This window comes from Xenopus tropicalis, chromosome 10 (assembly GCF_000004195.4).
Source record: "Xenopus tropicalis strain Nigerian chromosome 10, UCB_Xtro_10.0, whole genome shotgun sequence".
In the NCBI taxonomy this organism is placed as follows: Eukaryota; Metazoa; Chordata; class Amphibia; order Anura; family Pipidae; genus Xenopus; species Xenopus tropicalis.
This window is the reverse complement of record NC_030686.2, coordinates 42,811,856-42,826,640: the sequence shown is the minus strand read 5'-3', so window position 1 is coordinate 42,826,640 and position 14,785 is coordinate 42,811,856. Positions and strand designations below refer to the sequence as shown.

General features: G+C 45.4%; 2 protein-coding genes across 3 annotated transcripts; one reads left to right on the top strand and one right to left on the bottom strand.

The window, feature by feature from the left end:
* Positions 1-714: 714 nt before the first annotated feature.
* romo1 (reactive oxygen species modulator 1) lies at positions 715-2,344 on the bottom strand. 2 transcript variants are annotated; one of them, XM_018097664.2, is made up of 3 exons: positions 2,220-2,281; positions 1,508-1,638; positions 715-898 (listed from the first exon to the last, which is right to left on the bottom strand). In XM_018097664.2, the coding sequence occupies exons 2-3, from the start codon at positions 1,636-1,638 to the stop codon at positions 790-792; spliced, it is 240 nt and encodes a 79-aa protein (XP_017953153.1). In that variant the 5' UTR covers positions 2,220-2,281; the 3' UTR covers positions 715-789.
* A 101-nt stretch (positions 2,345-2,445) lies between these two features.
* Positions 2,446-13,856, top strand: nfs1 (NFS1 cysteine desulfurase). The gene is made up of 13 exons (XM_002932891.5): positions 2,446-2,557; positions 4,535-4,611; positions 5,298-5,414; positions 5,955-6,038; positions 6,803-6,955; positions 7,037-7,130; positions 7,256-7,390; positions 7,879-8,036; positions 9,005-9,110; positions 9,837-9,918; positions 10,454-10,537; positions 10,993-11,082; positions 11,579-13,856. The coding sequence occupies exons 1-13, from the start codon at positions 2,467-2,469 to the stop codon at positions 11,640-11,642; spliced, it is 1,335 nt and encodes a 444-aa protein (XP_002932937.2). The 5' UTR covers positions 2,446-2,466; the 3' UTR covers positions 11,643-13,856.
* Positions 13,857-14,785: the final 929 nt, after the last annotated feature.

Here is a 14,785-nt window from a genome sequence, read left to right as displayed (position 1 = left end):
TACAGCAGTATCAGCACAGCCCTCCCTGCCCAATCGTACAGCAGTATCAGCACAGCCCTCCCTGCCCAATCGTACAGCAGTATCAGCACAGCCCTCCCTGCCCAATCGTACAGCAGTATCAGCACAGCCCTCCCTGCCCAATCGTACAGCAGTATCAGCCCAGCCCTCCCTGCCCAATCGTACAGCAGTATCAGCCCAGCCCTCCCTGCCCAATCGTACAGCAGTATCAGCCCAGCCCTCCCTGCCCAATCGTACAGCAGTATCAGCCCAGCCCTCCCTGCCCAATCGTACAGCAGTATCAGCCCAGCCCTCCCTGCCCAATCGTACAGCAGTATCAGCACAGCCCTCCCTGCCCAATCGTACAGCAGTATCAGCACAGCCCTCCCTGCCCAATCGTACCGCAGTATCAGCAGAGCCCTCCCTGTCCAATCTCACGCTCACAAGCGACCAGCCCATAATTCCCTGTGCCAGGATCAGTAGGGTTGATCATTTACCTCTCCCAGTATTTACTTTATTTTCCCCCTCAGCACAGGATCCTGCCCACAAGTGCCGTACTGACAACCTATTAACCCGCTGTGGCACAACAAATGCAAACCCCCCCCCCCCCCCCAAACTTCTGCCATTCAAGTGGGGTCCCCAGGCTACTAATGAATGCTCCCCAGGGAACCGGTGGCTACTAAGTGGGCCACAAGAGAACAGACACAGTACACACAGTGACTTCATTCATAGCTTCATTGTGCAGATCGTTAATGAACATTAATGGACAAAAATAACAAAAACCAAGGCAGCTCAACATCGAATTCCCATCCCAATGGCCATAAATGTTCCGAAGGTGCCGCCGCTTTGCATCATGGTCTTCCCGACTCCGCCCATAAGCTCCCGTCCTCTCATTCCAAATCTGCAAAACAGCAGCAAACATTCTTTTAGAATACAGAAGGACATGAATAGGCTGAAGAGCTTACAATCTATTATCAATGGCTGTAGCAGGTCCCTTTTCTTATACTAAATATGTAGTTCTGTAACTGCTACGATAATGAATAGCAGATTAACTTTATTTTATACACACAGGGTAGGGTCCCTCTGTCGCTACCATAGAGCTGCCATACTGATTGGTTCCTTGTAGCTGTAGCTTCCATAGGCCCCTGTGTCTGCCTATAACAAGGTAAGTAATGCTTTGTACAATATAAAACCAACCATCAACTGGTTCCTCCTATAGAGATACAAACGCCAGCATCTAAGCAATGGCACAATGTTAAAGGACAAGTAACACCAACAAAAAAAATCATTTTACCTTTATGGTCCCATTGTGTCAGTGTGTCAGAACCCTCTATATACCCACACACTTATAGCCCAAACTACACTTGATGGAGTTACTGCTGTCGCTTTATTATTGAAAAACGGGTCAGAGTTGGATTAAGATTTGAACTAGAACTGGGTTTAGGCCCAATAACAGAGGGACAGATCATCCGCTAACAAGTTGGACAAGTCTGCCCCTTTAATTACTCACCGCAGACAGGAGAAGGTGCCAAATAGAGCGCCAGCTGCCATGCCCACGGCAAATCCCATCATGAAGCCCATCTTTACCCTGTCAAAGCAACTGGGCTGCGACTGCCCATATGGTCCTACGGCCACCGGCATCTGCAGAAGAAAAGGTACAGTTTTGGTTTAACTCATTTGCCCCTCAATTGGGATCCATTCTGCAGCCTGCACTGGTTTCTATGCAGTTGTACAGTTGTAATTAATTGCCCCCATTAGCCGTTTGGCACGTGGCTGTTATAGGCGGTCAGTTTTTGAAGGCAAAGGGGTCAACTCCTTCCATGTCCCTTCTCCCCCTTATCGGCAGGATCTCACTCGAACCCTAACAATGAGTTATTCCTTATTGCTATCACCCCAGTACCCTTAAGCATTTAAAGATGGGTGTTGGTGTGGGAGAATAGCACCTAAGCAGGGAGGTGGCAGCCTATATAAGATCAGAGGTAAATAGATAGGGGCGCCATGTTGGGCTACCTTGCTGTGGGTATGGCAACTTGCCAATTCTATGACAACAAACTTGAAACTAAAATCCCTCCTTCTGTACCCAGAGCCCATAATATACCCCCAGCCCCCCCACTGCAGGGTATTAGCTAGAGCCCCTGCCAATAAATACCCCATCCATCTACTGCCCCCCCCTACTGTACCCAGAGCCCATAATATACCCCCTGCCCCCTCGCAAGACTCCCCTTTTCCGAACTGATCTCCCGGTTCCCCCCGCTCCTGTCAGGGAACCATTAGCCCCGGCCCACGCTGGGCACTCACCTCTGTAATGTCCCCGGCAGCTCCTAGTGCAACAGGCCCGCAGCCTCCCACTGACGCCTTTTGGCTCCTCCCCTACCGGAAGTTGCGCTCCAGCCCCGCCTACCTGCGCCCCCGGCCTACCTGTGTTGTACCCAGTCCTGTTACACAAGTCCCAGCGCTGCACTGGGGGAGATGCTGAGCCGGGGAGCCGTCCGGGGCCTCCTGAGGGCGGGGAGTTGCGAGCAAAGCCGCGGTGTCAGGGCCTGTCATGGGGAAAGGAGAGGTACGCAGGGGGAGAGGGGAGGCCGCAGGGGGAGAGGGGAGGCCGCAGGGGGGAGAGGGGAGGCCGCAGGGGGGAGAGGGGAGGCCGCACCGTGGGGAGAGGGGAGGCCGCACCGTGGGGAAGCAGCTCGTCACATGACCTGTGGTGGGTGACAGGACTGGGGGCAAATAGGGCTTCTCACTGCTGTCATATAAGTGTGGGGACAGTAAGGTGTTAATGTCTGGGGTATTTAGGGGTTCTGGGGCAACTGTAATGGTGTCATGTGGGGGCAGGTAAGCAATGTAATTAAGGGCTATGGGCAGTGAGGTGCTGAGGGCATACAGGGATGGGGGCTTTAGTGTGGTCTGGTTAGGTTGGTACTAAGGTAGGCATGGGGGGCACTGAGGGATTAGGGGTAGGTATGGGGGGCACTGAGGGATTAGGGGTAGGTATGGGGGGCACTGAGGGATTAGGGTAGGTATGGGGGGCACTGAGGGATTAGGGGTAGGTATGGGGGGCACTGAGGGATTAGGGGTAGGTATGGGGGGCACTGAGGGATTAGGGGTAGGTATGGGGGGCACTGAGGGATTAGGGGTAGGTATGGGGGGCACTGAGGGATTAGGGGTAGGCATGGGGGGCACTGAGGGATTAGGGGTAGGCATGGGGGGCACTGAGGGATTAGGGGTAGGCATGGGGGGCACTGAGGGATTAGGGGTAGGCATGGGGGGCACTGAGGGATTAGGGGTAGGCATGGGGGCACTGAGGGATTAGGGGTAGGCATGGGGGGCACTGAGGGATTAGGGGTAGGTATGGGGGGCACTGAGGGATTAGGGGTAGGTATGGGGGGGCACTGAGGGATTAGGGGTAGGTATGGGGGCACTGAGGGATTAGGGGTAGGCATGGGGGGCACTGAGGGATTAGGGGTAGGCATGGGGGGCACTGAGGGATTAGGGGTAGGCATGGGGGGCACTGAGGGATTAGGGGTAGGCATGGGGGGCACTGAGGGATTAGGGGTAGGCATGGGGGGGCACTGAGGGATTAGGGGTAGGCATGGGGGGCACTGAGGGATTAGGGGTAGGCATGGGGGGCACTGAGGGATTAGGGGTAGGCATGGGGGGCACTGAGGGATTAGGGGTAGGCATGGGGGGCACTGAGGGATTAGGGGTAGGCATGGGGGGCACTGAGGGATTAGCGGTAGGCATGGGGGGCACTGAGGGATTAGGGGTAGGCATGGGGGGCACTGAGGGATTAGGGGTAGGCATGGGGGGCACTGAGGGATTAGGGGTAGGCATGGGGGCACTGAGGGATTAGGGGTAGGCATGGGGGCACTGAGGGATTAGGGGTAGGGCATGGGGGGGCACTGAGGGATTAGGGGTAGGCATGGGGGGCACTGAGGGATTAGGGGTAGGCATGGGGGGCACTGAGGGATAAGGGGTAGGCATGGGGGGCACTGAGGGATTAGGAGTAGGCATGGGGGGCACTGAGGGATTAGGGGTAGGCATGGAGGGGCACAGGATGAACTAATAAGGCCCATAGATAGGATTGTTTCTGTGGAAACAAGGGGAGGAGCTAAGAGCAGTTAGGTGGGGAAATAGGGTGTAATTTGTAGAATAAAGGAGACATTTGGGGCAGGTATATGCACAAACATACATTGCAGGTTATTCCAAGGGACTGGGACAGTTAAGGCCTGGTATAGAGGGGGGCAATACTGTGTGCCAGGCCATTTCCCAAACCTATTGTCACGCTGTGTTACATGCAATAAAAAGAGAATGGGATGATTTGCAAAGTTCCTCAACATAAAATTGCAAACACTCATTTCCTCAGCTACAGTACATAATATCATTAACAGATTCCGAGAGTCTAAAGAAATCTCTGTACGCAAGGGAAAAGCCAATACTGAATGGCCGGGATATTGGGGCCCTCGGGCTGCACTGCGTTGGGAACACTGGCGCCAATCAATGAAACACATTTTTATTTCTATTCATAATTTTTCTGCAGAGTGGCGGGTTCAGAAGAAGCCAGAGGAGTCGAATCTCCGCCCTCTATATATGGATGTTCAGGCGACAACCTCATTGGTCTGTATCTGCCAATCGTATTTCATTCCATGACTATTGTTGATTGCTTTGATCCCCATCAAAACCAAATGCTGTGCTCTGGCTTAAGGGTAAGAACCCGCGGACCGAAAGGGCTTTCCACCAGCAACAATATGTGGCACTAGGGGAAAGCCCTTCTCATCGCTTCATTTTCCGTAAAGCAGGGCAGGACTGCAATGTGAATGGCTTTTCACCAGTGACTCCTATTGTCCCGGTGGAAAGCCATTTTGGAGTGGTTAGTCGCTCCGTGGATTCTTACCCTAAAGGGACACTGTCCGGCCACAATGTTTTATTATGAAGGGCTTCTAATAGGGTAGGGAAGGGTAATACACAGGGTAATATTGGTCTTCTTTCAGCAGAGAAGGGCAATTCCTGCATTTTGACAAAATGTCTGAAATCTGCCAGTGTGCTGTGGTAATACAGTTATTATGAAGGACTTATTTTAAAACTGCTGCGATGCTGCTTCAGTTGCCTTGCTAATCTTTCTTTTTCTATACCAATTAATCCGGTAAATAGTTCAAACTCGTGCAGTGATGTAAAGAATGGGTTTCAAGTTTTCTAACTCAGCCATAAAGCAGGACAGGACTGCATCCTTATTTTAAAGGTCCTGTTTCTAAAGAATGTAATGGATTATCTAGAGCGTTTTTCAATGATCTTTCGGCCTACAGGATCCCAGGGTATTGGACCGAATGTTGCCTTATATGGTAAACTATTATGGAAACCCCCACTCGAGGACCCATGCGTATGGCTGGGAGACTGAGAAAGCTGTGGAGAAAGCTCGTGAGGTAGTATATTGCAAGAACTGTGTCCTGTATTTTATATGCTGTGGGCCACTCCAGTTATCTGCTCTTTTACGTGTTTGTGGGCTGGGGGTCAGATTCTTATAAAACATTGATGTTGTACAGAAGATTCTGAGCTCATCTTCCTTGTGATAGAGGCCATAAAAATCTCCTGGGGCCCCCAGAAGATTTTTATGGCCTCTATCACAAGGAAGATGAGCTCAGAATGTTCTGTACAACATCAATGTTTTATAAGAATCTGATATTTGATATCCAAGCACATAATGTGGCAGCTTGTGGCCCACAACCAGCCACATTATGTGCTTGGATATCAAATGATCCGCTGCCCACATTTGTTATTAAAAGTCTTCAAAAACTAATTCATTGGTAGTTTGGGCCACTAGATGGCAGTATTTGGCAAGCTACATATGGTAAATATTGCTCAGTACTGTAGCCTGGATTAATGAAATAAGGGATTTTTACATTTGGAAAGTGCTGTCAGCTTTTATGAGTTCCTATTAACTCCAGTTTTCTTCATTTCTGCAGCAAGTTGCCTCTCTGATCGGAGCAGATTCAAGGGAGATCATTTTTACAAGCGGCGCCACAGAATCCAATAATCTAGCACTTAAGGTAACAGCGGTGGTTTAAAGGGATGCTGTCATGCCACAATGTTTCAGTATTAAGTGTAGGGAAGTTTTTGCAATCTCAGCCATAAAGCAGGGCAGGACTGCTGCTTACAATGGGGTGGGGTCAGATAGGATCTCTGCCACTGTGACAGAATGCTCTGTTATACAGATAGCTAGAATCTCAGCCATAAAGCAGGGCAGGACTGCTGCTTACAATGGGGGAATCAGATAGGATCTGTGCCACTGTGACAGAATGCTCTGTTATACAGATAGCTAGAATCTCAGCCATAAAGCAGGGCAGGACTGCTGCTTACAATGGGGGGATCAGATAGGATCTGTGCCACTGTGACAGAATGCTCTGTTATACAGATAGCTAGAATCTCAGCCATAAAGCAGGGCAGGACTGCTGCTTACAATGGGGGGATCAGATAGGATCTGTGCCACTGTGACAGAATGCTCTGTTATACAGATAGCTAGAATCTCAGCCATAAAGCAGGGCAGGACTGCTGCTTACAATGGGGGGATCAGATAGGATCTGTGCCACTGTGACAGAATGCTCTGTTATACAGATAGCTAGAATCTCAGCCATAAAGCAGGGCAGGACTGCTGCTTACAATGGGGATCAGGTAGGATTGAATCCCATTGTGAATATCATTTCACTTCCTAGTTATTTGCATTTTCCCCATGGCCATAATTCCTCAAAATATAATTTTGTACGTTAAGAAGCAAATGCCACACGTCTCATTAAGGTCTCTGCATTACGTGAAGGGTGTTGCCAAATTCTACAAATCACGCAAGAGACACATTCTAACAACCCAGACGGAACACAAGTGCGTGCTGGATTCTTGCCGCTCCCTGGAGGCCGAGGGATTCCAAGTTACGTACCTGCCTGTGCAGAAGAATGGCCTCGTGGATTTAAAGGTGAGGTGACAGTGCCGATTTCCTTAACTACCATGATTGCGCTCTGTTGCCCACTGAGTCTCATCCAATCCTTGTCTTTAGGTGTTAGAAGATTCCATCCGGCCGGATACAAGCCTGGTATCTATAATGGCTGTGAATAATGAGATAGGCGTAAAGCAGCCCATACAAGAGATAGGTAATTGTACCCTCTGTCAGTATGTGCTTCTGGGGGTTCCTTACAGAACCAGAACCAGAAATTCCACTTGGCTGGTTGTGTACGGTGGTATTTTCTATACTCCTGTCTCTCCCCTCCTCCCACAGGGCAGATCTGCAGCTCCCGCAAGATCTTCTTCCACACAGATGCAGCTCAGGCCGTTGGCAAAATTCCCCTTAATGTCAACCAAATGAAGATTGACCTGATGAGTATCAGTGGCCATAAAATCTATGGACCCAAAGGTACTGGATAGAATTTATTGCCTCTATATCTTATTGCCTCTTTATCTTTTAACCTTTTCATTCAGCAGTATTAAAATGCAAAAATCCAACTCTTATTCTCTTATCTAGTACAGTCAGGAATCTCTGATACCTGTATAAATAAAGTACATGATTATTATTATCATCATTATTATTATTATCGAGGGATAGATACACGTAAAAAATGATAAGACTATTGGAAGTCTCTGGAGTTCTGTGACCAGGGACAGTGAGTCCAGTAACCAGAGAGCCTTCCCATTTGCAGGCTGGACAGGAGCAGAATTTAAAGGCTAATATTTGAAAAAGTTTAAAAATATGAAGACATTTGGAATGTACTAGAAGTTAATTCAGTTCAATTCAGTCTTCCCATTTAAGTGTTTGCGATGTATTTCCATCATCTGTGTAGGCCATGTGTCTTTTATATAGGCATGTTGTAAAGCTTTATTACAATGATACTTCCTTATATTCAGGAGTCGGAGCAATCTATGTCCGACGTAGACCCAGAGTCCGAATGGAGGCCTTAATCAGTGGTGGGGGCCAAGAGCGAGGCCTGCGCTCTGGGACGGTGCCAGCACCTCTTGTTGTTGGTCTCGGAGCGGCATGCAAAGTGTCTCAGGAAGAGCTAGAGGTAAGTACACATAATAAACACCAGTCTGACCCAGCCAATTACCTGCCTGTATGCAGGCGGCACTGGGATTTTTCTCTTTATATTTGTGACATGCCATGCCTTGTTTATGTAGCAGATTCAGTTTATTCCTGTACTAAAGGGGAACTGAAGCCGCTAGATTCATCTGCTTGTTCCTTAAGTGTTTATTTTTTTTAATCTTTATTTGTGTAGATTCACATTTAGGCACAACATAAAAGTTCACTAGCCAGTGCTGATGGTCTTTTCTGGAACCCTCTGGATACAGGGGAGCGAATAGAAAAAATATTGGAGCATATCTTACAGGAGAAGGCTTGCCACATTACTGGGTGGGGCACACATTTCTTTCCAGATGTACAGTGCAGTACAGCTGTGCCTGATAAGTTACTATGCTGTACATGTGTCCGGGAGGAGCAAGGGATAGCTGAGTAAATGGAGTAAAAGAGGCATCAACCTGGGGTGCAAATGTAGTTACTGAAGTGGGTACCTAACAAATTGGCCCCCAGTGATTTTGAATTTCCAAAATACATGTGTGTAATCCATTTATGAAAGGAAATTGAGATTCTTCATGTTGAATGGAGAATCAGAATCACAGTGCCCCCATCTTACTTTATTGGCAGGGTGAACAACCTAAGCAGTTCTCAGTCTTCTCACCCATGTTAAAAAAAAAAAAATACAATACAAATTATATTAAGGGCTCTGGCACACGGGGAGACTAGTCGTCCGCGACAAATCTCCCTTGTTGCGGGCGACTAATCTCCCCGAAATGCCATCCCACCGGCGAGAATGTAAATCGCCAGTGGAATTTCCCCCGAAAGTTGCCTTGAGAGGAAACCATGCCCTAAACCATGTGTTTTATTGCTTTTGCTGCTGTGGAGAAATGTTGCAGAAATGAGTACTATCTCCTGTGCATTGGCGCATTAATACTCTACAATTGTACATCTATGTTACAGTATGATCACAGAAGAATCAGTGCTCTAGCCAAAAGACTCACCCAGAATATAATGAGCCAAATTCCTGAAGTTGTTTTAAACGGAGATGCAGAGCATCGGTACCCAGGTAATACCTTCCCCTCCCCCAGCTGCATTTGTTAAGCTAAGGGACTTTGTTATTTGTGCCTAATACACTGATTTGTATGGTGGGCATCAAAAATGGCTGTAAACATTGAAAAGTCAGGGCAGGTAAAGCTAAAATCTTAGAACCGGAAAGTAGCCACCTTGCCACTTGATTAGAAAATAATGTCCCGTATGTAAGCCAACAGCCTGTCCTCTTGTAAGGGCATGAAATGAATTGTCAGGCTTATATTACGGGGCTTATTGTATGGTTACATTTCCTGACTCAGACAATTACTGGGATTCTTTTCCACATAGCTTAAGGTTTTCGGGGTGTTTTGACCACCAGTGCCCTCCAGCTGTAAGCCCATCTCCACCTGTCACAACATTAATGGCCTTGGGTGGCACACACACTCATCTGTGACAGTTAGACCTCTGTGCCCAAATGTTCACTTGCCATTGTATAACGTTAGGAACTGTAACAGGCAAAGGGGGTGTTTGACTGCTTGTAGTGGGCAGAACACCCTACGTGCCAAGTTTTCCTATGGTCTGGTTACAGTCTTCCATCTGTCTTTGTATATGACCTGTAGTTTGCATCAGTCACTGTGATTAATGTCTTACTTTCCGTGATGGAACTTAACATTTTTCTGACTGTTGAAACTGTAGCTTTTGGGATATGTAAACTGTGGCCATTATATAACTGTAAAATAATCACACTTTCTTGCCCCCACAGGATGCATAAACCTTTCCTTTGCTTATGTGGAAGGGGAAAGCTTACTGATGGCCCTTAAAGATGTGGCCTTATCATCTGGAAGGTATGGAGCACACATTTGTTTTCTGTTTTGTAATTAAATGGCAGCTTAATTCAGTGTTTCTTAGTCTCTCTATTCAAACCCCCATCTGAGGTCCAACCTTCAGGCAGGGACACTCTCAGCTCATGTTATATGTATGGGAAAACATTGATCTATCAGTCATACAGCCACAGTTCCAAGAACATCTAGGAAAGCAAATACATGTTTACTCCAACTCTCAGACTTTTCTCCAAGCTGGCAATAGGCATTCCCCCAAAATCTCACCCCAGCTCCTGATCCAGTGCAGCCTCACAGTTGTAAAGCACTGATATTAATATATATCACTTCCAACAGCCAGAATCTCAATGCCTGGTAAGTTATAGCCCTACTAACACACAGCGTCCTGTAACTCCTTGCAACCCCTTTGCCTCATATATATATTTAATTATACAGCCAATTTTAGGGGGATCCAATGCTGTAAGAAACACTTTTTTAAATTTAGATTAAATAAAAAAATTTCTCTGTGATTGGAATAACTGTTTTTTCCCTCTGCCTCTAGCGCCTGCACGTCCGCTTCTCTGGAGCCATCTTACGTCTTGCGTGCGATCGGTGCTGATGAGGACTTGGCGCATTCATCTATAAGGTCTGTTTTTACTCACTGTATCTTAATTTGCTACTTGTTTTATGTTTGGAAGAATGTTTTGTGCCCAAATAGGATAATGATCTTTCCGTAATGTGAAGCACCATACATCAAGGCAACTAAAAGTCTAGGAACCAAAAGGAATTACCAGCGCAGTGTTTGCGATTACAAGCAGGGAATCCACCCTTGTGTGTCACTGTGCTGGTAATCCCTTTTGGTTCAGCGTTTTGACACTGGTGCCGTCCCCCCTAACTTGCTGGAGAGGTTTGGGTGTGCATGTGAGAAATTCTACTATCTATGTCTAGGACTTACATTGACCAGATATGATCTTAAATGTGTCTATGTATATGTAAGCTGTATGTGTGATTTATAAACCCTTCTATTTTATAGCCCTGCTGAGACTGTGGAACTTTGTATATTTTCAAAATTATATGTAAATTGTAATTTCTGCCCATTAGATTTGGCATTGGGCGTTTTACTACTGAGGAAGAAGTTGATTACACAGTCAAAAAGTGTGTTGAAGAAGTAAAACGGCTGCGGGAGATGAGGTGAGGAAGATATACGCTGTAATTAGAGGGAATGATTAAAGGAATACTCGTCAGTAGTTGATATAGGTAGTCTGCTTTAAGCAGGAACTACTGACTAAAGGTGGCCATACAGTATAAGATCCGCTTGTTTGATGAGGTCAGCAAATGATTGGATCTTTTCTCCGATATACCCCCTTAGATTGACAATATCGGAGTAATCCGGTCCAATCCTGGCCCAATCAACATCTGGCCAATTTTTGGGCAGATATCGGTTAGGGAGGCGCATTTGAGGGCCCCATACACGGGCAGATAAGATGCCAAATCGGCAGCTTAAATCTGCCATTGCATGGCCACCTAAAGAATGTTTATAAAGGGTGAGGGTTCTCTTTTCAGAATTAACCTTTAATGTGATGTAGACATTAATGTTCCTTGATGATGTGCAAATTTTCCCCACTGTGGGCCCAGTTTTGTTCTGGATTTATATAGCAGTGATTCACCTTCTCTGATTTCTTTGCAGCCCGTTATGGGAGATGGTCCAGGACGGAATTGACTTAAAGAGCATAAAGTGGACTCAGCACTAAACGGCAGCCTACAGGGGATCGGTTCCAGCTGGATTCTGTGCCATATAGCTCTGTGCTATGGCCTCTGTTACACAAACTCTTGCTATTACTTTAGTTACCAGCCTTTTGCTTCCGGAGATGCCATTGTCTGATCTTTGTAGCCTCGACTCTCCGTGTAGTATTGAGCTTATAGAACAAGGCTCGAGTAATATACACAGTGGTTGCCTTCATATTACGCCTGCGTGAAACAGTGAAGGTTTCTGTACTACAGTACAATGAAAGGGTATGCAGAGCCTGGATAAAAACCAAACCTAACTAAATTAAACATAAAACAGAAAAAACATGTTTGATCCTTATGAGTAGTGTGTAAATAGTTGCTGTATAAAGGGGATGCACTATTACTGCTCAATTTAACCCTAATTTTTAACAGTTGTATTTAAGCCTGACTTGGGCAACCTGTGGCCCTCCTAGATGTATCGGTGATGTGGGGCTTGGCAAACTATAGGGCAAACGTTAGTGCTTTGGCCTAATCGCTGCTACTGAAACACTGCTGGTGGTCTACAAAAGTGAAGGGGCTCGGGGGAGACAATATAACTTTAGTGCCAATCAGTTTTAGAATTACATTCCTGCAAAAATTTCCTCTCCTAGTTAAACACCATGTATAACAAACTTTTTCCTTATTTGCCTTATGCTGACCATACACATAAAGGTCTGCTCATATGATGAGGTTGCTAAACAAGTATATGTCAAATCTGGTTGATCCAATCATTTGCCCCCCACCCAAGGGCAACAATCAAATCATTCTATGGTCCTACAGAGAGACTAGTCAGGAGAGGAAACGTCAACGAGCCCAGAGGGGCAATTCTATCCTTTTGAGGTGGCTCTTGTGATGGCGCCCCCAGAACTTACAGGGTCTGGGGGGGCTGCATCACTAACGCAGAGAGTGCAGTTGCCCTATCTGACTAGAAGAGACAAATTTCTGTTTTATAACCAGAAATATGTCTCTTAAATTTACAAGGAGCGTCTTTTTTGCCAACTTGTGGGGCACTGTCTGCTGCTCATATGTTCCTTGACCAATGTGATTTCCAAGCCTGCCTGATAATCAGCCATACTAGTCTTGTAGGAAGGGCCCAGTTTCCTTCATTATTCTTAGGTGGAAAGTAAGGGTTAAAAAATACATGAATATATAGATCATACCAGAAAATATAATCTGTTTAAAATAAGGCAGATTCCATTTAAATACATTACCCTAAACTCACCTTCTTCCCTGTGCTGCCTTGCTAGAAAAGGTTATACAGAGGATAATAGTATTAATATATTTTTGTAGCATGAGAAAGGGTGATTCTTTCCTGGGTCCTTTGCTGGACTTTGCCTATTTACAAGAAGAAAATATATTTTAGTTGAAAAAAAAAAATGTAAATAAATAAATCTACAATTACTACAATTTACAGATTCTTTCTTGTTGGCTGTTCGACATAAGTGACGCTAATATCAACCAGTCCTTACTGGGAAAACCACACCCATTATGTATTGCATTCTCTATACGCACAAGGAGGCACTGCGCTCTCCAACTTGATGCAATATGCTTAATGTGTGTGAGTTCTTGTGGGGCAGTTATTGAGCATTGGGGTCTCTGTTGTCTTAAGCCTAGATATTTTGGTCTGATCTTAGCAGAAGAGGCATTTCACCTTTAGCGTTATGGAATTTAGCAGTTGGTCTTAAGATGGCCATACATGGGCAGATTTCAGCTGCCTATCTGTTCTAAAATTGGGCAGATCTTGATCGGGTAGGTTCAATTTTCACTGGATCGGGACCACATTGGCTTCTTGATGCGGTCCTCGATCTGACAGTGCCTATGCCTTGTAATTTGATATCACCCACCTTTAGGTGGTCATATCAGAAGAAGATCTGCTCATTTGGTGACCCTGCCAAATGAGCGAATCATCCTGTGTATGGCCACCTTTTATTTTATTTTTTTTTGTTGGTTTGTGTTTGTATTGTTTGTCTTTTTATTTCTTAATTGGTCCTCCGTCAAAAGTGAGACTGACATTGTTCTCTGGTTGCTATGGGTTGATGAAAACTGCCTTAGAGTGTAATTCTATAAAAATAAAGTAAAGCTTTATTATTATTAAGTAAAGCATACATTGTAAAACCCACTGGTGTTGATTGTGGCTGGTATACACTGGCATTCATGTACTATACCTGGAAGAAAATAAATGTGTTTCTGACAATGCCCTCTTTTAGTTTCCTTCTGGTTTTAAAAATCACAAGAATAAAGCAATGTGACCATTACTTTGGCAGCTATAGATTGGATAACTAAGGCAACAGTGATATTCTGATATACAGCTTTGTACAGGTATGGGATCTGTTATCCAGAAAGTTATAAATTACGGGAAGGCCATCTTCCATAGACTCCATTATAAGCAAATAACTTTCATTTTTAAAAATAATTTCCTCTGTAATAATAAAACAGTACCTGTACTTGATCCCAACTAAGATATAATTACCCCTTATTGGGGGCAGAACAGCCCTATTGGGTTTATTTAATGGTTAAATGATTCCCTTTTCTCTGTAATAATAAAACAGTACCTGTACTTGATCCCAACTAAGATATAATTACCCCTTATTGGGGGCAGAACAGCCCTATTGGGTTTATTTAATGGTTAAATGATTCCCTTTTCTCTGTAATAATAAAACAGTGCCTGTACTTGATCCCAACTGATATAAAATTAATGGAAGCAAAACAATTTTATTGGGATTAATTAATGCTTAAATGATTTTTATGGTAGACTTAAGGTATGGAGATCTAAATTACAAAAAGACCCCTTATCTGGAAAACTGCATGTCCCAAGCATTCTAGGTAACAGGTCCCATAGCTGTATAGGTATATGCATATAGTTTTATATGTACTGATAGGTGTGGTCATGTATAATATAGTTTATAATTTACCTCCTATTGTAAAATGAAACATGGTACAGGATAGGCCACAGTAGATATTTCTTGGTAGAATTTAATAGCCTGGTAACTGTGTGCATAAAACATTGCTCTATATAGGAAATGAGCAGGCATGGCTCGGTTGAGCCAAAACCATCTGGAGCCGGGGGTTTAGGTTAAGTTTGGGTGACCAGTGTGCATTTAGGTTGGGAGTAGGGAGGGCAATTGTC

Excerpts from the sequence above, each read along its gene's own strand:
- romo1 (XM_018097664.2), bottom strand. The coding sequence starts at position 1,638 with ATGCCGGTGGCCGTAGGACCATATGGGCAGTCGCAGCCCAGTTGCTTT. Across the intron at positions 899-1,507 it reads GGCACCTTCTCCTGTCTGCG|ATTTGGAATGAGAGGACGGG; the intron begins GTGAGTAATTAA and ends GCTGTTTTGCAG.
- nfs1 (XM_002932891.5), top strand. The coding sequence starts at position 2,467 with ATGCTGAGCCGGGGAGCCGTCCGGGGCCTCCTGAGGGCGGGGAGTTGC. Across the intron at positions 6,039-6,802 it reads CCAATAATCTAGCACTTAAG|GGTGTTGCCAAATTCTACAA; the intron begins GTAACAGCGGTG and ends CATTACGTGAAG. Across the intron at positions 9,919-10,453 it reads GTGGCCTTATCATCTGGAAG|CGCCTGCACGTCCGCTTCTC; the intron begins GTATGGAGCACA and ends CTCTGCCTCTAG.